This window comes from Gasterosteus aculeatus, chromosome 20 (genome assembly GCF_964276395.1).
Source record: "Gasterosteus aculeatus chromosome 20, fGasAcu3.hap1.1, whole genome shotgun sequence".
Taxonomy (NCBI): Eukaryota; Metazoa; Chordata; class Actinopteri; order Perciformes; family Gasterosteidae; genus Gasterosteus; species Gasterosteus aculeatus.
In genome coordinates this window covers 20,434,315-20,459,548 of record NC_135707.1, presented here as the reverse complement: position 1 = coordinate 20,459,548, position 25,234 = coordinate 20,434,315, and the positions used below count along the sequence as shown (strand labels likewise).

At 44.4% G+C, this 25,234-nt stretch overlaps 1 protein-coding gene across 3 annotated transcripts in view; it reads right to left on the bottom strand.

Moving 5' to 3' along the window:
• Positions 1–24,386, bottom strand: part of ascc3 (activating signal cointegrator 1 complex subunit 3) — a 98,718-nt gene extending 74,332 nt beyond the window's left edge. The window contains exons 1-7 of one of the 3 annotated variants that reach the window (XM_078094110.1): positions 24,256–24,386; positions 23,482–23,618; positions 17,689–17,839; positions 15,089–15,663; positions 10,576–10,693; positions 3,426–3,627; positions 2,804–2,939 (exon numbers count right to left, since the gene is read on the bottom strand). In XM_078094110.1, coding sequence (XP_077950236.1) covers positions 2,804–2,939; positions 3,426–3,627; positions 10,576–10,693; positions 15,089–15,663; positions 17,689–17,839; positions 23,482–23,571 — 1,272 coding nt within the window. In that variant the 5' untranslated portion in view covers positions 23,572–23,618; positions 24,256–24,386. Of the gene's footprint in view, positions 1–2,803; positions 2,940–3,425; positions 3,628–3,746; positions 3,864–10,575; positions 10,694–15,088; positions 15,664–17,688; positions 17,840–23,481; positions 23,619–24,064 lie in introns of those variants that run through there. The other 2 variants (XM_040165080.2, XM_078094111.1) reach the window with 2 other exon arrangements.
• Positions 24,387–25,234: the final 848 nt, after the last annotated feature.

Genomic DNA, 25,234 nt, shown 5'->3' with positions numbered 1-25,234 from the left:
TCAAACACACTTTGAACATCTAATCATACTTATTTCAAGCATGAATTTGAAGTACTTCACTTAAAGACCCAATTACATGGAATATAATGAATTATTCATGGCACGGAGGAGTGTTTTTTTTGTAGTACAGTTTGTTAGTCTGAGGTACTCGTAAAATTAATTACTATGAGTGTAGCGGGCGTATATGAAGCCGCATTTATTCTAACATTAAAAAGGTCTGCATAACAACATGAGGACCAGGGGAGAGGTACATACACCTAATCGGTCGTCGTGGCGCAGGGGTTAGAGAAGGTGTGCTGTGAAGCACAAGGTTGTTGGTTCGATTCCAGGCTGCCCCATGTTCCATGTCGAAGTGTCCCTGAGCAAGACACCTAACCCCTAATTGCTCCCCGGGCAAAAATGTGAAAAGCCAAGGGTTTAAAGTGTAATGTAAGTCGCTTTGGATAAAAGCGTCTGTTAAATGACCTGTAATGTAATGTAATGTAATATAACCAGAAAGTGCCCACCAAATAAATATAAAAATCTAATACAACACATGACACTTGACCTGTCCTCCTTGGATGCAGCAGTGGGCCCTGATGCCTGTTTGGATGCCTTCTCTTCCATCAACCTTGATCAACTGACTTCTTTATTTTCAAAGTCTAAATCTTCTACTTGTCTCTTGGATCCGATTCCGACTAAGCTGCTTAAGGAAGTTTTTCCTTTAGTTAGCACATCCTTATTAGAGATTATGAATCTGTCTTTGTTGACAGGACATGTACCACAGTCCTTCAAGGTAGCTGTAATTAAACCTCTTCTTAAGAAACCTACTCTTGCTCCAGAGGTGTTGGCTAACTACAGACCTATCTCTAATCTTCCCTTCCTCTCTAAGATCCTTGAGAAATCCGTCGCAAATCAATTATGTGACTTTCTACAAAACAATGCTTTGTTCGAGGATTTCCAGTCAGGATTTCGAGTGCATCACAGTACAGAAACAGCACTGGTGAAAATTACGAATGATCTTCTACTTGCATCGGACCAAGGACTCATCTCTTTTCTTGTCTTGCTGGACCTCAGTGCCGCATTTGATACCATAGACCATTGTATCCTGTTGCAGAGACTAGAATATTTAATTGGTATCAAAGGAACTGCACTCAGCTGGTTTAAATGCTAAACTCAGAAAAAACGGAAGTTATCCTGATAGGCCCAGAGCGCCTTCGAAGCCAGCTGTCACGTGATACAGTTTTTATGGATGGAATTGCTCTGGTACCCAGCAGCACCGTCAGGAATCTGGGAGTTCTCTTCGACCAGGATATGACCTTCAACTCGCAATAAAGAAGACTTCAAGGACTGCCTATTTCCATCTACGTAACATATCAAAAATCAGGAACTTCCTGTCTCAAAGTGATGCAGAAAAATTAGTTCATGCGTTTGTCACTTCCAGACTGGACTACTGTAATTCTTTGTTATCAGGCTGCTCTTGTAAATCTCTTAAGCCTCTCCAGCTGATTCAGAATGCTGCAGCACGTGTATTAACAAGAACTAAGAAAAGGGATCATATCACTCCTGTATTAACTTCTCTGCACTGGCTCCCTGTTAAATCAAGAATAGATTTTAAGGTACTTCTCCTCACCTACAAGGCACTTGCTGGTGAGGCACCGTTGTATCTTCAAGAGCTTGTAACACCGTATTGCCCTACAAGGCAACTGTGCTCCATAGATGCTGGGTTACTTGTTGTTCCTATGGTTTTAAAAAGTAGGCTGGGGGCCAGAGCCTTCAGTTATCAAGCTCCTCTTTTGTGGAACCAGGTTCCACTTTCAGTCCGGGGGGCAGATTCGGTTAGCTCTTTTAAAGTAAAACTTAAAACGTTCCTCTTTGATTCTGCCTATAGTTAGGGCTGGCTCAGGTTAGTCCGGACCAGCCCTTAGTTAAGCTGCTATAGGCTTAGAATGCCGGGGGAACTCTTAGGACACACCAAGCTCCTCTCTCACGCTCTCGTTCTACCATAATTCAAGTTTTATTAATGCACATGACTAATTCAGCTTCTTTCCGGGAGTTTTTTTTGTGCTTTCGCCCCTATCAGGTCTCCATAGATCGTGGTTCCTTCGGGACCCTGGTCCTGACACCTAGCGTGGCCATGCTGACGCCTGCTGCTGCCATCATCATCATCATCATCATCATTATTTTAGATATTACTCATATTACTTTACTCATAAACCGACATTACCCTCTCCTAAAATCTCTGTGCTCTCCCTCCCCACAGGATTCTGTGGATGGTGGTTCTATGTGATGGTGGTTCTATCTGATGGTGGTTGCCTCTGCAGTGGTCCTGCTGTGCGCCTGGCTTACTACTCACAATTACTAGAATCATTTCTGTCATAGGAATTGCATGTATTATACATTGTTCATTCTGTCCACATGGCATCCATTGTAGTCTGTCCATCCCAGGAGTGGGATCCCTCCTCTGACATTCTCCCTAAGGTTTCTTCCCTTTTTTCCCTCTTGTAAGGGTTTTTTCATTTTTTGGGGAGTTTTTCCTGTGCCGATGGAGGGTTTCGGGGCAGAGGATGTCGTATGTGTACAGACTGTAAAGCCCTCTGAGGCAAATTTGTAATTTGCGATTCTGGGCTATACAAAATAAAATGACTTGACTTGACTTGACTTGACTTGACACAACAGATTTTGGTGAAGTACCGGACAATTGTGAAATATTTGTTTATCATTCCGGTGGTTCTGCATCTACATCTATACACATCACACTTTTGCATTGTGTTAAGAGAAAGACTACTATGAGCAGACACTACAGAGAAGTAACACGGCTTACCCTGGCTCCTCCTACAAAGGCGGGCAGCTTCGTGGCCTCTGCGTAGCAGTCGTAGACGTTGGGGTAGCGGACGCGTTCATGCACTCTTTCTCGGCTCAGTATAGGTTCCCGCCGGGCCGTCAACAGGGCCTGCTCCCTGTGCAAGCAACACCACACGTATAGAAGAGTCAAATAAAAAGGCTTCCTCGGGCAATTAATCACTTCAAGATTAGGGGAATAAACAGGAATGTCATTTCCACAGAAGCACATCTGCATTGGTTCCACGTGTGCGATCCATCCATCCGCCAGCAGCTTTACAATGAATGATTCAAATGGGGAGGCAATAAGTTCCTTCCTAAAGTCGCTTACCTCTCTGCTAATCTTTTCCTTCACACTGGGCTGGATTTGGTAATGCCGACTTTTTAATTAAACAGATCACTGCTCTTTTTTTCTCTGAAATTAAACCTGAAAAAATCCTCTACGAAAAAAGAGCCGTTGATGTGTGTTGTTTTTTTATTTTGTTATTTCGTGAAGCTCAAGGTGCTGTGAAAAATGCAGAAGCTAGTCAGTTCTTGATGTGGATACCTGGGAGCAAAGACAGACGAGGGAAATGACCAACATAAAGATTCAAGAGATCACATACCGCTGAGTCCGCATCTCTCTGGGGTCAAAGGTCAGAGCAGCATCTGAGGAGTCACCGTCATCTATTCCTTTGCCTCTCTTTCGCTCTCTCTTCTCCTCCCGGCGGTACAGCTTCATCATCTGCTTCTCCTGCTCTGACTGGATGGTCACCTGGCACCCATAGGTGGGCTTGGTCACTTCGCCACTGACCAACCGGCTCATATCTGGAGGAATTGATTGTGGAGAAAAGGTAATATGCAACTGGAAATGGAAGTCCCATTGAGATCAGAAGTGGAGACCATGGTGGAGTACAGGATGAGGAGAAGGGTGCCGAGTACTGAACCTTGTGGAACGCAGAGAAACTGAGCTGTGACATTTTGGTGGTACTCTGGAGGCTTCCATTTGTTAGTGGATGGTCTTGATTATGGATTCGTAGAAGGACAGGAAGGAGTTGCATTTCTCAGCGCTGGAGAAGCGATAGTGATTGTCCAGGGGTTCATTGAGGAGAAGAGGACCTTGGGATTGGCTGAACCGGAGTGGAGTAGTGGGTGGAGTGGGCAGTAATGAGAGTCGGTGTTGCTGGACAGCCATTTCTGGGATTTCATTATCAGTTCAGGTGCTGCACAGAGAAGTGGATCAAACAAAAACTGTGTGCCGGTATCGTTTTATTTTGGGAATTTATTTTGAAATATAAAATCAAAGATTAAGGCCAAAAGCGCCGTAATAGCATGCTGCGTCTGATGGCATAGAAAAACAAACACAGGAATGTTTTGTGTTAATTTGATGTGTGATCGGGTTTATTACTGGAATGGCATAGGACCGAATGTACTGAAAAGTGCAGCGGCTATAGCGACACACCCGTCAGACTAAACGCCTCAGGGGGGAGAGGGAAGGGAGGAGGTATTACGGGCTGACGGGGGGGAAATGGAAGGACAGAGAAATGATGTCTGTCTGCCGGTGAGAGTGTTACCGGTTTGTGCGTGCACTCGTCTTTGTTGCCCATTGGGCGGAACTCCGACGAGCGCCCCCTTAAATAATGGTGAGGGTGGCGCGAGACAGACTTTTGCTCGTGAAAGTTTGATTTGTGCGTGCATGGACCTGATTTGCAGGTTGGATTTTCGGATGATTTGCCTTCATATACAATGAAAGACCAGAGGAGGAGGCCCACTCCGCGGGGAGCAGAAGAGGATGGTATTGGTTTCCTTATGTTCCTCCTTTACTGTAAAGATACCTGCCATATTATCTGGTTTTGTTGCTGCTGTTCACATGAATTATATTTTATTTTCTGCATTTCTTTAGGGGTTCAATAATAACAAGCAATTACCAAGTTGAAAACACCAAGGAAAATTTTGAGCACAATTATTATTTTTCTTTTCCATATTTAACAATATTTCCATACCTCCACACCTTGGAATGGTTTTGTGTTGAGTATTTCTAATATTAGTTCACAGGCTGCGATGCTCAGTTTGACTTCCTCTCCAGATGGACAACAGAGAACAACAGCAGGTCAGCCAATGTCAGCGGAGATGGATTTATATGCAGCAGTAATCTTGATAGTCCATTGATGTCAGATGTGAGTGTGTGTGGCATTGCAGGGGTTGACGTTCCCCACTGCGGCCCCCCTGTTTGAGCCACAACAGCTCAATAACGGGCCGAATTACTCTTGAAAACAGATGAGAAGTGATGATTGCAGCGCGGCCCAGCTGACAATGATTTCTTCTTTATCTCGTCTAGCGGCTCTACCTGCTGCTCTTTCTCTCCCCCCCCTCTCGTCCCTCCCATCACCGCTCCAACTACCATCCCCTTTACCTCGGTCACTCTTGGTGCACCAATTCCTCAGTCTAAGCCATTCCTATTCCGTAGCCGCTCTCTGGGAGCTCGTCTGCCTCGCTCTGTGTCTGCTGTGATGATTGCCTCCACGGTTCCAGACCAATGTGGAGCCAAGAAGATGGTTCCCAAGGCTACACACAGCTTTGTTAGAGTTGGTGTCCTAGTTACTCACGCTCAAGTTATCTTTAGTTTGTACTGAATAAAAGCTGATTTTGGACGGCCGTGACAGAACAGCCACATGCCGATGCTTTGCCTGGATCCCTCTATGTGTGAGAGAGAAGCGGCATGGCTGCTTTGCCACAGAGTCACTGCCAACACATACAGACACGAAGCTCCTAAAAGAGACGAAGAATGTGAGCATGAAAGGTTAACGGGGAACTTTGTGAGGCTCTGAGGCATGAGCGGTTCCGTTAACCCGTACATTACTTCCTGAGAACTCGGTCAGGTAGGCAGCCGGCATATAAACAACCAGCATTCTGTCTGAGCGTCACGTCCATAGCTCCAGGCAACCAGCCCAGGAAGGACTTAATGCCAATGTGATCGCTTAAGAACAAAAGAAGAAATGTAAATTGGAATGTGTCTGTAACTTTTATGTTGCCATAAAGGATAACGGTTTCATTAACCTTCTGACCTTGTGAGCACGCAGACACCGTAAGACTACAAGACGAGGAAACGTCAGCGAGGGTAGAAGTCAGATATTGTCTGCCAATCAGTACCCCGGTTTTAATTGCATAAGAACCCATGAATATGCACGAATGAAGATAAATGATATCAGCTTCATCCAAAGAACTGTTCAGTGCTGATGATATATTAATAAGCCTCCTCATATTTCTGTCTGCTCTATATAATCATTTCAATTCATTACACCTCCCCAACATTTTGCCAATATAATAATCAAAGTAAGAAGCGCTGACTTCTCTGCATTAGAACGTCCTTCAGTCAGCCAGATAGATGACCTTATTGTAAAACTCCAGTGCTCTTTCTCTATTAGTTGTCACACGCTTTGTATGAGTTTGTATTCGAGCTGCAGAGAAAGCTTCACTTCTCATGGCCTGAGAAAACTGTTCAATCAAAATTCCAGTTAAATTCAAGGCAGATCCATTTGATAGTACGTAGAGCCTATTTGCATGGTCTTCCCACACACATATTCCTCAGCACCTACTGTACAACACCTGGGGAGAGAACACCCAGCAGACATGGAGGATGTATAACAATCAACAGGGCCAGCTGACAAATGGTAGTCGAACATTCACACTCATTTTAGTGGCCTCAGGTCACAAGCTCGGTGAAGGTATCCGGCGGCTTAACGCTCCCCCACATCCAGCGGACAGCCGCGTTTGCTACCCTGACCAAACTATCAAGACGATTGCCACTGTATCGCAGGCATACCTCAGATGACTGGGAGTCAGCCAATCACGTTGGTTGTCTGGTGCACATAGAACTGTTGAGATGTGTGGAAACAGGCCATTTTGAGGAGGTCGGTCCATGAGAGGATTGCTGTGGTTTAAGTGCGAAACAAGGCAACTTTAACCTACGCACCAACAGATTAAAGCAGCATTGACTCAAAGCCTACGTGAATGCACAGAAACAGGCTACGGAGTCCCCAGGTCACCCCTGTGGGAGAGGTCGCCGCCCCTCTAACGCGTCCATGGTCAGCAAGTCTCCACCACACCGCTCTGCCACATATTGATTTAGTACGTTGGCAGTTGAGCAGCCGGTACAAGTAAAGTTCTGCACCACTCGCAAGGACCTGCACCATCTGGAGACTATACGCACAATTCAAGACTCCTGATTAAAAGCAAGTTCATCGCCATGACAACGCGGCTGTGCAGTGTTTAGACTTGCAGCTCATGAATGATGTCTTGTTTCATTTATGTCATCCCAATTATTTGTGCATACAAAAAAAAGATAAATAATGTGAATATGATATTGAAGGTCAAGTGTTCAGTACTCAACTACAAGGGCCTGTACTGTTTTAGCATCAACTAATGTGCTTATTATTTCATCATATAATCTCTAAAACAAGGTGAAAAATGGCCTGGACAAAGTCATAGAGCTTAAAACAAGAGTGAATGTGTTCAGTAGCGTCTCCATCTACTTCTCTATTTCTGTAAACATTCACAGCGGTCTTCTGATCATCAGGGCATCAAAGTTGAGGGGGAGCCATAAATAGTATAACATACTGCAGTGCTTCCACATCATTTGGTCTTGGGAAGCTATTGATAAATGGGGGAAATGTTTTGGATACGTAGACATATTGTCTTTAGAATAGTGCACTCCATGTATCACTGCCTCCATCAGCCATTGAAATGCAGAAAAGAGCCACCGAGAGAATCTGCTCTGTGATAAACATGCAAGTGCCAAGCTGCAATTTAAAAGCTAATCAGCAAGAGACAGGCATTCCCACTAAATCCCACCCTTCCTGACGGCATGCAAATAGTGGAAAATGTAATCAGCCTTTTTTAACCTCTCCTGACTTCACTCTCAGTCGTCAAGGCAACACTAATCTCAAAAGCTGTCTGGCAATTGAACGTTTTTAATGCTGATCAAAAGTTCTGCACAGTTGGAGTTTGGAGCAGCACTCGGTTGAGAGCACGGCTTGTTTTCCTCCGACTAAACTGTACACACTTATTGGCGTTATTTTTCTAATAAGGTTGCTCTGCGGCAGGCAAGTTAATCAACAATTTAGCAAAAGGTGGTTCGGTTCAGTTCTCCTCTGAAGAGAAAGTAAGCCTGTAATCGTGGTCACATCGAGGGAAATGCCAACATGTCTTTGGTTCAACTACTGTCACTATGGAGAATTAGCTGATCGTGTAGCTTTTGGTACTATGCTACGATTGAAGTGTGCTTAAAGAAAAGCTGCACCCAGCGGTTGACTAGCTGGGACTTCATTGAGACGTGCACTGCAGAGGGCACAGGAGCCTAACCTTCAGGACGCCCACTACTGGAGTCAAACATAAAGGAGGGAGCCATGGAAACAGCTTTTCCAATTGCTTGTCCAAAAATAGTACATCTTTGTTAAATGGATCCTTTGAATTTGATTTTCTAGAGAAATTGGAGGTTTGAAGGGAGTGGGGTATTTTACAAAGTAAAAACCAGCAGCCTCTGGTGGAATGACTAGACTGTATAGTGACAGTGTCTATGATGTCTATACTGATATTGCTTAGGACTTATCAATCTGTGCAGGAAGCCGATGTCAGCTAATATTTATGCACACCCGCAGCGTGTCATTTTGTAATCTTCATTCCATTGTGAAGTGAAGAGTTGCTAAATTGTGCTTAGTGGCACCGGCTTTATCATCCGGTTTTGATTTTAAGCTTCATAGAGAGCTGAAGTTTGAATAAAGTATCCGTTTAGATTCAGTATGTGATCGGTCCGTTTGGAATGATGGGAGAGGGACCGTTGTTGGAGTTGTGCCTGAGCCTGGCTGCTCCTCAGCCATGAACCAGTTTAACCAGGTCAGACTCAAAAATGGCCCTGATGGATGTAAAACCTTCTAGACTGGAAGCAAACTGGACATGCGTTCCAGGAGGAAGGGCCATAACGGCAGTAGAAGTGAAATAATTGTGCACTACTGATTGTCGAAGTATCAGGTGGTACGCTTGTGCTTGTGGGTGTGCAGGACAAAATGAGAAACACACAAACGCTGTCAAAACGTACACCGCCTCAAGAACTGTCTTTTTTTCCAAATCCCATTTCAACACTGAATGATTAAGTATTAGCATTTGTATTAATTAATGTGATTTATTACATCATTCCTGCGCTATATTAATACTATTGCGTAATATTAAGTGAGCAGGAGTAGATATACGTTAACGATAGTGAATGAGCCGTCATCGTCTACATTAATTGGCATTCAGATCTATATATAGGAGCTGCGGTTCCTGGACAGCATCTAAAAGAGCGTCAATGACTTGAAATAGTTGCAGGGATTATTGTGACAAAGCAAGAGCTCTCTCCTCTAATCTTCAGCCGCTCTTTGATGTCTACTTTGCATCTGGATCAAAAGACAGCTCTGCCACAGAAAACATATCAGCCCTATCTCTCCACTGATATCTTTAAATACCTCCAGCTGCCCTCCACTCATTGTGAAGGGGACAAAGGACGCCGTGGCCCAGGAGGGAGGACTAGCAACTCGAGGCTGGATACCGGCACCGACCGGTCAACGCGCTTACATCCACGTCTGTCCCAAACATCAACCCTCAATTCTAGCAGATGTTCATGTCAAATTGTCATAATGTTTGACCTCTGACCACCAATTGTCTCCAAAGGAAAGCGGAGTTCAATTTCAAGTCCCACCCGGACCTGATTACTGCCGGACCTGTTGAATCAAGAAATCACTCAAATAGAACTTTCTTCGGACAAAGTGAAGAGTCGATCCAGGACTTCATGCGTGCTTGGACATAGTTGATCGATTCTGTCCTCTACCAGAAAATCCACAAGGAGAATGTCCTCAAAAGTGCTCAAGAGCACTTTGATCTGCAGCAGGACGATGACTTAACCCCCCCCAGTAGGTCTACCTCGGATAGCTCAGAAGAAGCTAGAAGGTTCTGGCGCCGGACTTCCATCTGATTGAGATGCTGTGGCGTGACCTTACAACGGATAGCTGGTTGTTATTTGTGTCTTTATACACAGTGGACGTGTATAGGGACTTCTACTAAAACGACAGCATGGAATATTTCAGGGCTTTGATTACGATGGCCTGTGATTGGCCACAGACTTTGATGCACCATGTGACCGAATGCAAGTCAGTACCAGGAAATAGGGACCAACTGTCATGTTGGCCACAAAGCCAATGCAAATAAAGAACAATATTCGTGGAGATAAACATGTATACTGGACCGGTCGGTACACTGCCATCACGGGCGGTTGTGTGTCACAGTTTATCGTTAATTATCTGCCAACATCTGTGCAAACAGTGTACAATGTGTGGTTCCCGTTCTAAAATGGGACTCATGAAAATGAGAAGCAACGGTTCGTCTTTGAATTAGCTCCAGCATAACATCCCCCGAGCTAACTAACACATTGCTGCAGGAAAGGCTATAAAAGCAGCTATTGGTACCGCTGTGTCATCAGCTTGAGGCAGACAGTAAGAAATGTGGTCAAGCAGTACAATCTACACAGCCAAGCTTTCATTTCAGGCACAGAACATACACTTTAATTATTGGATTCGGTTTCACCATTAAAAAAAAAGGAATAAATGAACCTTCAGCTCAAAACCTTCAGGATTCTGTACTGCTCAGATGAATATGTTCCAAGGAAACTAATAAGTGCTATTCATGTGTAAGTGAAAAGGATTGTGTTACTATAGCGATGACCTGGTTGTCACGTGGGTGTCTCACCTGCTGGGAGGCTGGTCCTGTCAGTTGGCATGGTGAGGAGGGAGTCGACGATGGCCGCCCTTCTCTGGAGGAGGATGGAGATCATCTCCAGCCCCTCTGGGCCCAGCAGCTCGAACAGCTGGAGGGAGAGCAGGCATGGGATCAGTGGCCCTATATGTAGTCATCTACAGTAACACACACATCCTATGGCTCTTTGCTGCCGAGGCGGAGCACCTGGTAATTACCATGCGCCTGGTACAGAATATGCTCTGCCGCTTAGCCTCGCAAACAAGCCACCTGGCACTTAGCAAGGGGCAGAAAAACAACAACCGCTCAAAACCCCGTGCACAGCAGCTCAGAATGACAAGCCGAGTGGCCGGGGTACGTCCTCTGATCCTGTCCTTCCTCCTCTTCGGCCTGGTTGCAGGGCGGAGGGAAGGCTTGCTCTTTCAGTCTGCCCTCCCTGGGGAAGGCAATAGTTAGCACAGCAGGGAAGTAGAAGAACAGACGCACTTTGAAGTCGTCTTTGTTTCTCTCGGTGGTCTCTTTTATATCTGTTCTAAACTTCTATTGGTCCCCCTGAAGGTCTTTGTGTCATAAGAGAAGGGTGTGTAGTATGTGGGTTGGGGGGTCACCTGCTCAAAGAATATTTCCCTTGACCTGATGAGGACTGACTGCAGAGAGGGGGCACCAGGAACCATGAGGTTGGTGGTTCGAGCCCCGGCTGCCCCATGTCGAAGTGTCCCTGAGCAAGACAACTAACCCCTAATTACTGCCCGGGAAAAATGGAAAAAGCCACGGGTTAAAAATGTAATGTGAGTCGCTTTGGATAAAAGCGTCAGCTAAATTACCTGTAATGTAATGTGTAATATTACACTTAGTTGGTTGTTCCATCTACGGAAGAACTAAGTCCCCAGAAGACAGGAGGTTTGGAAGAAATTGCCCCTGGATTATTTAGAGCGATCAGATATTCATGATACGGCCAAATTATTGTAGGACATATTCTGACTTTATTCTACGAGATGTTTGCGAAAACAAAATGTTTAGGCATAATGTACCATGAAAAAAAGAAATGACATAGTACATTAAAATGGAAAACACTCGTGAATATAGACATCCAATGTGGAATGTCATGTTGATGGTATGAAAGTAGAACCTTTTCCTTTCTGCTACGTTCTGCTCATTCACAGCTCCTGGTGAAATAAGCTCGTGCTGTTATATTTGCCATAAACTAAGCAGGAACATTACGTTCCAACTAGTAATGACTTAATATCTTGTACACAGAATGCTGAGGCCATTGTACACATCACCTCTACTTGGATTAAAACATATTGCCTATGATTAAAGGTTTAAAAGTAGAGTCACAGTTTCACTCAATAATTCAGACCTTGTTTTTCTTCTCTCAGAGAGGCTACGCACACGCACACACACACACACACACACACACACACACGCGCGCACACACACACACACACACACACACACACACTAGTGGCTGTGGGTCCAGCGGCTTTCAAATGCAGCCGTGTAGACGAGCCGGTACCGACTAAGGGACTTACGGACTGAACCATTTTCATTTTATTCAATTAAATGAGCCACATTCCACACATGGAACAAAAAACACAAAAATGTTGCCTAACTACGCAGAGCTGTATCGTATGCGATGAGAGCAGATGCAAAAGGTCACGTTAGCTTTGTGCCTCTCTCTACTTCTCACTCAGAAGTGGTTCCTAACTCGCGACTGTATGGAATAGAAGACAAGTCTCCCCTGAAGCTATTTCCTCACTGAAGCTTTGACGCCCCATGAATGCTACTCAGGACTGTAGTAATGGAATCTGCAGGTACTCCCACACACAAACACACACCTTTCTACATCCAAAGGTGTCAGGTGGAGAGCTTCCAAATGTCAGCTACGTGAGCAACATGGGAACTAACTGTAACCAGCTGAAGAGCGACTCGGTCTATCTCTCTGTAGAGGGGGGGGGGGGCAGAACACTAGAGCACTTGCTGATTCTGTGTAAGAATGGAGGGTTCAAGGCCAGCCGTGACCCTGAGCGGGACCTTCTGTCTGCTCTCTTCCCTCGCACGGGACCATGTGGAGGCAACTGTTAAATTATTTAATTCCTACGAACCGCTCGGTCACGCAGGCTTTTCAGTGCTTTCATCAGCTCACGCAAAACAACAACAATGCTTTAATGGTAGCTGTCCTTTTTAAACTCGCTGACTGTCACCAAAATTTGGCAAAACATATTTGTTCCTCCATTATTTGGTCCAGCTGGACCGTGTTTCTCGTGATGCTAACTGTCACAGTGGGGCCTCACCCAAAGACACAGAAACATATGGAGCATATGAATATCTGTCAAGTGCTGCACACAAAACGCTAGGACAACCCCCCCATCTGTTTATCCCAACATGTTCAGCCAGTGCTGGACCACATAAATTACACTTTAGTGTCATTACTCTCTGAAGGCAGCAGACAACACATGCATTTGTTTTTGTTTTTTTAAATAAAACTCTTTTCTCTGTGTATTCCTCACTGACAACTGACTCCATTGATAGAAAAATAGTTTGAGATGGCAAAGGTGCTGTTATTGATAAGACCAGTCGCTAATAACCACTAATGCAAAGCACAATTGCAAATCAAAATGACATTTTGTGTAATGTTTAGCCTCACGTGCTTATGTTTTCAGCATTATTACACATCAAACTAAGACTTCATTGATTAGGCCAGCGGCTCCTAAAGTTTTGAGGATAAAGGGACCAACCGCCCTCTTAAATGCATTACAATAAAATATAAACTCTATAAAAAAAAATAGTTTTTATTAATAAAATAAGTACTTATGACTTTACTTTTCCACTTTAGATTATATTTTGTAAATATATTTTCCAGTAAATGTAATTCAAATATTAAAACTAGCCAATTAATCGCACATTTTAAAATTCATTAACCTCAATTAATGGCAATTAATGAGTGTTATTACAATTGTGTTTTAATGTGTACTTTTAGACACTGTTGTTTAATTGTTAATGTTATTTTAAACACAAAACTACACAGACATCCTGGAGGCAGAATTCCACCAGTGGAACATGTTGAACTAGCAACTCTTTCAGCTAGCTTAGCCTAGCAGCTAGCTTAGCATAGCAGTGCTTTAAGTACTCCGTTTGACACTCACCCCCTTCTGTTTGACACGTGGAGGACAACTTCCGATTCACTTCCGTAAGTAAATTGTATTTAAACAAAAAGGTACGATAACTAAATATAAATTTATAAAAAAAGATTTAGTCGCATTAATCTCGGCCACATTAATCGCATATATGTTCCGCGTTTATGTTGACAGCTCTAATTAGAACTTTTAAATCTCTTTCTGTCGCTCTCGAGGTCGTGGTTTGGACACAATGTCATCATGGGCGACTGTGGGTGAGTGGGGAGCACGGTCGTCCTCCAATCAGAGGGTTGTCGGTTCAATCCCAGGCCCGGCTAACCTGCATGTCGTTGTGTCCTTGGGCAAGACACTTAACCCAACATGGCTCCTGTAGCTGCGACTACAGTGTGTGGATGTTAGTTACTGATGGCAGGTGTCACTGTGTATGGTTCTCCTGTCATCAGTGTATGAATGGGTGTGAATGGGTGAATGATGTCATCAGTGTGTGAATGGGTGTGAATGGGTGAATGATGTCATGTAGTGTTAAAGCGCTTTGAGTGGTCAGAAGACTAGAAAAGCGCTATACAAGTACAGGCCATTTACCATTTACCATCATGACGGTTTTACTTTCATTTTTTCCCTCATCATGGCCGAGTTATGAGGTTGATGATGAAGGTTGACCTTTGGATTTATGTGTAAATGTTGGTTGGCCAATAACTCCAAAGTGTCATTACTACAATGAAGGTCACAGCTTAAGCTGTAAATGTCTAAAAAGGTCTAGGACTACTTGGTCCAACAGCTAAGACACGAGAACTTCAACATCTAGATCAAACCCCAAAGGCCTGTCGTCGAAGGTTATAGAATAGAATAGGATCCCTGAGACTTTAACTGTACCATTAGGTCAGATCAAACTTCGTGAAACAGAAATACCATGCTGAGAATTCACTCCTCCTTTTTAAGTTCACATTCTAAATGATTACTTAAGCTCAATTTCAATGACATAGCATTCATGTTGACCGTTGGCTTTACAATCATCCGTTCCTCACCAGGTCTTTAGAGGACAACCACCTCAGTTGAAAAGCTCAGATGAACACAGAATAAAAGCATTAGACTGAATGACCTCACTGCCAAACGGACTGGAATGGAAGCATAGACGTGTGATGGGAAAAGTGTGACGTTAAAGGGAACTGTGTTTAGCTATGTATCCATGTTATAATGCTTAAGAAACAAACATGCTTGTCTAAGCTGCAAAGATTAAGAATTGATTCATGCCATTAAATTGTCAATTTTACAGATAAGAGTGTTGGTAAGCCGCACTAAGCTCTTTTCCCAAGAAGAATTTATCCCATACAGATTCTAAGTATCAGATTGTCTTCGCCAGGGACACAAACCTCGTTCTGCAGCTCATCGTCACTCTTGTGGGAGGCCAGCATCTCAAAGAGGGACGTGGACAGCTCCTCTTGGCTGGACGAGACCATGTTGCCTCCATCCAGATATTTCTCCACCTCTGTTCTAAGCACGCCTCCATCCCCAGAGCCCAGAGCTCCGCCTGAGCTGGGCCGCCCTTCCCTACTGGCCTTTTTCTCGCTCTGCTGGTTGTTGAAGAAGTTGATGAAGTCCAGACTTGTGTCCTCCTCGTGGACGCCAGAGCAGGGCAGGTCCTCCAGAGGGTGCAGCGTGTAGCACTCATACGAAAAGGCGATGTTGCGTCCGAAAGCAGAGCCTCGTTGGGGGTCGTGACGCGAGCCCAGGGCTTGGATGAAGTCCTCGACTCTGGAGTCTCCGAGTGGAGCCAGCAGCCGAGCTACACACGCACAAGAGGCTTCAGCTGCAGAGGACGGGAAGGGGCCGAACATCTGTTTGATGGCCCGGGTCTCCTCTGTGCCCACGTGGTCCTTGTTGTGGAAGGTCTCGAACAGAAAGACAGCGGCACTTTCAATGGCCTCCTGACCATCTTCATTCCCCACTGGAAAAAAAACACAGCATGTTCACACTTGGATGTCTGCATAGTGGGAATCTCCATAGCAGAGGCAAGCCCAGGGGTTTGGGGGCTCTTGGCAAAGGCTTTACCGAAACCTGAATGTTTAATCAGATCTTTTAAAAAGTGCTACTGTAGTGGAGAACAGTTTTGAGGTAGTTGTATTTTCTCCTTCGATATGTTTTAAATGACCTGTACACCTGCTGCATGCAGCCGTGTTCTTTTTCACCCCGGGCTGTTTCAGCTGTATCAACGCTTGTTTGGGATATCCCACTGATGCCCACTGAAGTATTCAGACCTTTTGCTTCAATCAAGTAAAAAGCTTGGACACAACTTGGAAAGATACACACCGTCTTCTGTATGCAAGTTCTCAAATGTGAAAATGCATATCAGAGTATAGAGAAGCTCGAAGGAGCTACAAACCTTACTGGGACTGACAGGCATCGGAATACCAGTGTGGTTTTATGGCCATTTAATGTGAGCTGTGCACTATTCATAGCTTCAGGGACAAATCAGCAGTAAAGACTTCAGCAAGAGCTCACTGCACCTTATCTAAATAATGTTACAAACAGTTCATGCTTAACCAGATGCGTACATTATAAAAAGTCATTGTCCAATTAGAGGGAAAATGTTCGAGAGACAGAGGGAGGATGGTGAGAAGAAGGTTGGGGAGGCACAGGAAAGTGAAAACAGATCAAAAGGATTCAAACCAATTAAAAGAGTGGAAAGCATCAGACTGCATGGTGCACAGAACGCCGGCTGCTTTCATCCTCTCCAGAGTGTGCGCAACAATAACTTTTTTATTTGGATCCAGCGACATTGTCTGAGGGCAGGTTCAACAGAGGGCATTAGTGGAACAGCAACAACCCCAACAAACACGGTTCCTCTTGACTGGAGAGCAAGAGGAAAAGACACGGCCATGAACACAGAGAAAAACCCTTTGAGGCTTTCATGGGAGCTCTAGCACTGACTTCAGCCAACACCCGATGTGTACACAGGTACACCTGCTCCTGGAGTCAATATCAAAGATGATGATACTCCTGAAGCCACACACGCAAACATCGATCTTGATCGTTCCTTATGCTGTATGCATATATGTAATGTATGGACCCTTTCCCAAGTCTTCATCAGATCAATACCGATGCTGAAAGAATGGTGCACTTCTAAAGTCAGAATCAGAGGAACATCAGTGCACTCCAATGGGTGAAATCATGGGAACAGTCAGTGTATAGCTAGCATACCCTCATAATAAAGCTCCTGGTGATCATTTAGAAGATCGCATACGTTAAATAAACATATAACAATGTTGCTTTTATCAATTTACTCACTAGGTTTAAGGAAGAGACACTGGGACCATGTGACCTTGCTAGACACGGCTTGGGGGATTATAGATTTGGAGACAAGGCTGTTTTTACCGCCATCACCTTAATTAGATACCGGAGAGTAAAATGAAAGGTGAATAAATCCTTACGATCCAATGATTCACCGATGATCATGAAGAGAGCTCTTCACACCAAAATACTTAAACATACATGTACTGCTTTAACCAAACACACACCACACACACGGTTTCTGGGGAGGAAGTAAAAAACAAAGGTGGCGTGGCCCTTTGCTGTTAAGTAGCGTTGAGGAAGAAAACCTACATTAGAGGAACTCAATCATAGCATCTCACGTCATCACGTGGGCGAGCTTATACATCTTATTTTTTATATGTACATCATTTATTTTAATTCTTTAATTTATAGCAAATTTGAATACATTTATAACAACAACGTCAAAGTTGTAGTAGTTGCTGTGGCAATTTTTACTTGCTATTTTTCTAATCAGTGGGCACCACAAACAGAATGTATTCCAGCCAGACAAAAAAAGCTCTTTTCCCTTTTGTATTCACAAGCATTAAACACTAACGGATGGTCGCAGTATCACATTTGGGAAAGCGGTCTAAAAAGAGAAAATGGCAGTCGTGAAACACAAACGAATGAAAATAGATTTGAGGTTGAAGATTTGAATTACCGATATCCTTGGCTGCCAGAAGGAGGCTCTTCAGTTGCTGACTGGCAGCCTGCTGTTGAGCTTTGTCTTGATGCTCGGAGCAGAAATGGTAAATCTTTTTCCACGTCAGGCCCTCTCTGGCAAACAGCTCCCGCCTCTTCAGTCGTTTGGTCTACGGCAACATGGAGAAACACAATTAGCTTTCAAGAAGGGGAGCAGCAGCACTTATGTTCTTATGCCTCACATGGCCTCAGATGAGCCTAATGCAGCCCAACAGATTCTAATGTATCGTGCACTTATTCCGCCACGGCAGGGTGTGCTGCTGTTAGCGAGGTCAGTCACTGACATAGTGCAGCGACGTGCTTCATGCATAAGGAATCCAGACTGTCTTCAGTCTAAAACAATTATTATAAATATTAAGGACTACCAAAGTCTTTTATTGAATCTATTAACTAATAAGGATAACGAACGTCAACAGCTTTAAATGAGCTGGAGTTGGCTAATCTTCAACTTGTAGTTTCCATAACTCAAACTGAAGCTCCAAGCCCCAAAAACAATAGAATCAAAAGCATATTTTTTCTCAAGTCAATTGATATCTGATCAAACAATGAATGGACTATAATTGTTTCTCTCTTTTCTATTCTACTTTGACACAACATGTCTCAATAATAACCAGTTGTTGCTTCGGACAACAGTCTCGACACTGATTAATGGTAAATGGACTTCCTTCCACTCAAAGCTCTTATACACCTTTGGACACCCGTCCATCAATAACTCGTACTCACGTACCGTAGTCACAGCGAGGGGAGCTATTTGGGGGTAACTGTAGTGTTACTACCAGTTATTCCTCTAACTTTATACCTCAGTAACCATTTCCTGAAAAACAAATTTCCCTACACAGGAAAGCTTCAACGCATGGAGGCTTTGTTTCTCTAACAATAGTATCTCAACTAAATAACAGATCTGTTTGTTGTTGCAGTTCCTCTGCAGCGTGAGTGAGCTAATAAATGATATGATAACATGATGTCAGACATGGACTATAGGCGGAGACTGTGATACAGAATGAGGCTATGCGTTTTACATGCATCCCCAGAAAGCTGCTGCCATCGAGCAGTGGATTACTAAAGGTGAGCAGGTCTGCCTCTGGGGTCAAAGGAGCCATTAACACAATGACTCCATTACAATCCACATCTCTGTGTCTTCCAAAGCTAAGCATTTTAACATAAGATGGGAGATAATCTCAGTGACTTCTGCTTTCTTTTCCCAGGAGAAGCACTTTTTCTTCTCGGATTTAACTGGAGGAGAACCGCGTAGAAAGTAAATGGCTCCCAACTTGTCTTCCAGTCCCAGGAAGAGGCGACTCATGTGAAAAACAGATTAATAACAGTGAAAAGACGTTTTGATTATAGAGGGATTGGATAATGTTTGGCCAAAAAGCGATACGGAATCCTGTAAAAACAGAACCAACCCAACAGAAACCCAGCGAGATGCTTTGGCAAAACACAGGACACCAGTACAAGACAATGGAAGTGAAAGAAGAGCACCAGAATTCAAGCTATGTAAAAAGGCAACAGTCCTGTCTGTTTTTATTAATGCTTGCAATTATTCTCTGATCTCTGCGTACGGGAGAGTTCCTTCCCAATGGGTGCAAACAGAAGACACAAATCAACAGCAGCACAGGCAGCTAAGACACACATGCTGTCCATGGTCACTATTCTGAAACCAGTCATTGTATAAACCATCTATTCTCATTATTGCCCTCTTCCAAAGAATGCAACTTGTTTAGTTGGGAGAACATGATTTAATATGTGAATGTCTCATGTACAAGATATACATGGCTTGACTTGTCGTCCGATCAAACAATGTTATCACAAGAATAACTGTATATCGGCTCACAAGAGGAGATCGCATTTCCCCGCTCGGGAAAAGGGCTCTGAGTCAGTCAGCTGAACTACAACAGAACTCCATCTCAGTGACAACCAGAGGAATACAAACATTCCGTTCACATAATACCACTTACTTTTTTTACTTTAAAGAAATGGTTAGTTAGTACCCAGCTCTGTCAGCACTAGAGTCCGTCTGTGTTGAACTACACTCGATCGTCTGTTGTCCCCTGTGTGTCGGTCTTGAATTGGCTGGTCCACCCTCATCTACCTGCACACGTCTTTCAGTGTTGTTCAGCTGTGTCTGACTGATTTATGTATTTCAGATACCACATATTTATGTTTTAACATAGTCATCCCTCACTTGAATCGCTTCCTGTGTCGATTGTGAGAGCCACTGTGCCGCACGTCTTGTTAGTAGAGATATACTATAACACAGTGGTCCCCAACCTTTTTCACCTCACGGACCGGTTTCATGTCAGACTATATTTTGCGGACCGGTCGAGAAGGTCCGACGGAGGGGGTGGGGGGGGGTAGTAGTCGTGCTCTGTGTTCGCTGGTCGGCGAAACTGCCGTGCACGGTAAAAGGACAAGAAAAACGCCTGGTGACGCGTGGGGAATCTGTCAGAGGGACGCACATAATTAGGAGAAAATCCGGTCAATTTTTAAAATAAAGCATTTTTCAGAAAAAAATATATATAAGCTTTCTGTGGTGCGGCCCGGTACCAAACGGCGCACGGACCGGCACCGGCTTGCGGCCCGGTGGTTGGGGACCACTGCTATAACACACATTGTAAAGTGCGAATATTGTATAACCTTTTTACTGTTATCTTCTGTTTTTAGGTTTATTTGTAACATGAAATCAGCCTATTGGCCAACTCTGGCGCATTTGCAGATTTAGCTTTTATTAATGTGTACTCTACCATATCAAATAAACCAAAAACAAACACTACTGTTGAGTGGTAGGCTACAGTCAAACGCTGTGACACTGCTCAATGCCGTGCCTTACGGTGCGTTCACACCAAACGCACCGCCAATGTTTTGTCTGGCCTCGAACGCACCACATACTCCCTGGGGATCATTTCTGGGCCTTTTGCATGAATTGAGTGATTCGTGCTAACGCGCTATAACTACGTACGAGGATGGTCAGCTCGGAGAACCCACACTCAGCTCAGTGACCCTCCATCTTTCTCTGATTTGGCAACTGTCTGCAGGACGTCAGTGACAACAATGGTGCCATCTCAAAATTCATACGCTATCACGGCGCAGCGTCACACTATATTCTCGCAGAAGTAAAAAAATGTAATCTTTCCCGTTTGGCTGTTTGACGCAAACTCGCACGACTTCACCTGAATTTGCGTTGAGCAAACTCGGGCGAAGTCTCAAATGCGCCTCATTCCAGTCTCATCGCGTCTGTGTGCATAGACTTTTTATTTTAATCTGTGGCGCGAATGCAGCATAATGGTGCGTTGACACCAAACGCGCCGCAGGACTCTCGGGGCTCCGTCTACCTTTTGATAGTCCCTTTTACCGTAAAAACTATTAAACTAAAACACAGTTTTCTCGTTTTTTCCTTTGAAACCAAAGCGGTAAAAGGCGGCGGTTTTCTCGTTTTTTGTTCTTAATCAAAAAGGGAAGTGGGCAGTCGTTTTCCATTTAGTACCAAAAAACGTTTTACTCTGTTAATCTCTTTTGGGGTTTTGTCCATAAAACGAAAATACGGAGCTGTGGTATAAGGAAAATGACTTGTATGGCTGTATGGCATTCTGACTGAGAATATTTTACATTTTTCTCACTAAACAAGAACAATAAAGAAATTAATTAATTCTACTTTCTTTATTGCTATACCTTTCATATGACCCTCAGAGTGATGTCTGGAGCTGTGGGGAACCATTGCAACAGACTAGCTGCTCTTTAGCATGTTGGACACACCAGCGTGACACTGTTACAGAAAATGTATTTCCCGCCAAATAACACTGGTCTGCTGAAGCCTGTTTGGGGATTTAAGTTTTAAAACTGTTAAAAACTGACCGTGAACTGAGAGAATAAACATGTCCCTCAATATGTAGATAAGTTTGCAGTTTAGTGACACTGTTTTCTTGTTTTTCCGTTTTAAATCAAAAATGGTCAAACGGAAGTGGGCGGCCGTTTTTCGTTTAGAACCAAAAGAAAGAAAACAAAAAGGGACCAAGGGAGTAAAAAGTTGCTCTCGTTTTACGTAACGAAAAACATGAAAATGGCCGCCCACTTCAGTTTTACCATTTTAGATTTAAAACAAAAAACGGTGATATTTCCCTATTACGGTTTTTACGGTAATGCGGACTATCAAAAGGTCCACAGACCCACTGGGAATCGTTTGTTGTCGACTCGCGTGCATCGCGTAGTCACGCTCACTGCGACAGAGCGTGACGACTCGCCACCCTGAAACAGATCAACGCTCCGCCATTGTTTTTCTTCCCCATCAACCGTGGGAGACGTAGCGACTGTACTTGTTGTGGAAGTGCTACTCACGTCGGACCATAAACGGTGTCGTGTTTTTGTACTAAATAGCATCCGTGGGCGCAGACAGCTCGGTGAATTTTGCCCACTTCTACAGGAACTGCGTCTGGATGACTGCCGCTTCCTGCGGTACATGATGCTGGCCGTCAGCCCGTTTGATAGCTTTTTTCTGATACTGGTGCCTAAATGGTGCCTCAACATAACAAGAGCATTTTTTTTTCTTCAAATTGAACAATATATTAACTCTTTACAGCAGCGGTTCCCAAACTTGAGAATGCCGCGGCCCAATTTGAAATCTGAAAATCTTTCGCGGGCCACCCAAACCTTTAATCACAACTCTGATCAAAACATAATGATTGAATGACCTTAAGAATTTAACCAAAATCAAACATCCGCGAGCAAACGTCCGTCTCGCGCGAGCAAACGTCCGTCTCGCGCGAGCAAACGTCCGTCTCGCGCGAGCAAACGTCCGTCTCGCGCGAGCAAACGTCCGTCTCGCGCGAGCAAACGTCCGTCTCGCGCGAGCAAACGTCCGTCTCGCGCGAGCAAACGTCCGTCTCGCGCGAGCAAACGTCCGTCTCGTCCGTCCCGTCTTAAAAAACGTTATTTATTTATTGTAAATGACCTCTTGCCGCCCACCTGCAGTACCTCCGCGGCCCACACTTTGGGAATTGCTGCTTTACAGTTTTGGAATTTGGGGAATACTAATTATCAAATTTTAGATGTATGCTCACTGTGCAGAAACTACAGATATCTATATCTATTGAAAAGCATTAATGTTGGATTGACGCTCCTTGTGTGTCTCGATGGAATGACGTCATGAAGGCAGCAGGTGCAACACAGAAGAGCTGCATGAGGCTGCACGGTTTATCTACCGTGTGACATGATTTATTAATTGTATATGAAGTTGACACTTTGCTGCGTAAAATAAAGACAAAAGAATCAAACGATCTCCGGTCATTCGCATGAGGAAATGAAGTGTCCGCACATTGCCGCTACACTCGTGGTTTACAAATTTGAGGGAGGGGAACGGACCACTTATGAATAAATAGAAGGCAGATGGCAAGCTAGTAGCTGCACAAGCGGTAAGCTATCGTTAGCTGTTGCGGAGACGGCGTCATCATAGTGTAAATAACGTTTTTCAATTGGCTCAGGCACCGAAATCTGCGTTGCGTTTCGGTAGGTACCGGCCGTATAGGAACCGGTTCTCGGTAGCCAACCCGGTAGTCGCAGTGACACGCCGTTTGTCGGACACGATGAAATTTGCTGCGTGACCCGAAATCGCGTCAACTGCGAAACGCGCCGCTGAATGACAGATTGCCGTTGCTCCAGTTTCATCGCGTCTGTTCATAGACTTTGTTTGCAATCCTGTGGCCCGTCGCATATGGTGTGAACGCAGCCTTCCAGGACGTTGCCCAATAGCCAAGGTCACCTTCAGGTCGTAGAGCTGTCCGCTGAAGGCCTCTTTCTTGCTCACGGTGGAGAAGGAGCGCAGGGTGCCTGTGAGCCGCGGAGGAGACATTGCTCCCTGAAGTCTCTTCCTTCTTCTTCACTGTCCCCCAGCTGGTCCTTATTTGCAGGGCAGACAGACAGAACAGATCAGGGCTGAACTTGCACGTCAGGATGGTTTCAACATGTCATAACCCCACCAGAAGCACGCGCCTCACCTCATGCACGCGGATTTCCAAACAGAAAGCTTGCAGTTAAATTTAGTATTATGAAAGAGCCTTTCAAAACTATAATCACATACATAAAGTTGATGATTAACAAAAGTCACAAATCGTCGGGGTGCTTTAACGTTGGGTAATGAGTTAGGAGTCAATGTGTAAACGCAATATCTAACGTTAGAATAAAGGTAAAGCTGTGAGGAACGAAAACTGTATCGGTCTCCTTCAGAACTTCAACCCTAATTCAGTCAGTCATTTGTCCACGGTGTGCCGAGCTGTTTTAAACTCTCTGTCCTCGCGCGAGCCAATAAGCTGACGTTAGGTCGGTTATTAATGTAAAATACTCACTTTCACTACTTTTAAGAAAACGTTGTGTAAGACTCCGTGTTGCTAGCTAACGTTAGCTTTCTGCCCGGCTGCCACTTCCACACTCAATGACGTAAGCTTTATCATGACGAATGTCTGTCAACATCAAACGAGTTGTGAGTCGTTAGCAACGTGTCATACAACAAAAAGCTAAATATGTGGACGGAAACTACCTTGAGAAGCGCTTGTAGAGCAGAGCGAGCGGCGCGTGCGAGCAGCTCACCGGCGGATGTAAACACGGGAAGCGCCGCACTGTGGGCGTTGTAGTTCAAACAGAAGTAGTCGTCGCTCAGTTGAGACTACAGAACTACATTACCCATAAATACCCACCAGCAGCACGTCACACTGGGTTTGCTTTTACTTAAACCAGCGTAGAGCGAAATGATAGGCGTGTCAGTTGGTGGACATGGAGGAGTTCCCGGGTGGAGGCTCCTCCGTGAGGAGTTCCCGGGTGGAGGCTCCTCCGTGAGGAGCTTTTAGCTGACGTGACTCCACGCGGCGGCCCTGCTTTTAAACACGCGCGAGCACAAACGCAGAAAACGAAACTCACCGACACGTCACTCAGAAACCCGGCATGCGTAGGAACCCGTTGCTCTATTTGTATGCCCGTTTATTTCATTTGTGTATTCACTCGTTAATCCTAATGTTAATACAGGCGCGTAGCCTACATCCAAATTAAGTAAACTCCATCTAATACCGAGAACAGCATATTTCACTTCATCATAGGCAAATGCCACAAATCAACAAAACATTGATCAGTTAAATTTGAAGAAGTTAAGTTAAATGTTATTTTTAAAATGTTCAGAACAAACAACTGTTTGTGATGTAAATATGGGTTTTTCTCTTAGCACACCCGCATGCACTAAAAAGGACCCACCATTGCGTCACTAAGATCAAGAAGGTGGTTCACATCACTTCAGCCCGGAGGTCTTCACGCTGACCTCCAGTCAAATCCAATTTCATGGTAGATGTGCTCAAAAGCTACGGACTTTCTGTCCAAAGACTTCAAAACATCCACTTGAAAAGTCAGGCAAATTCAAATACAATTTGAATCAAGTACTACAGCAATTGTGAGGGATTTATTCGGATGACAAGCTCAATGTTAGAAGGAACTTTCATGACAGGAAAACACACTGTGAAAAGGAGAAGGTG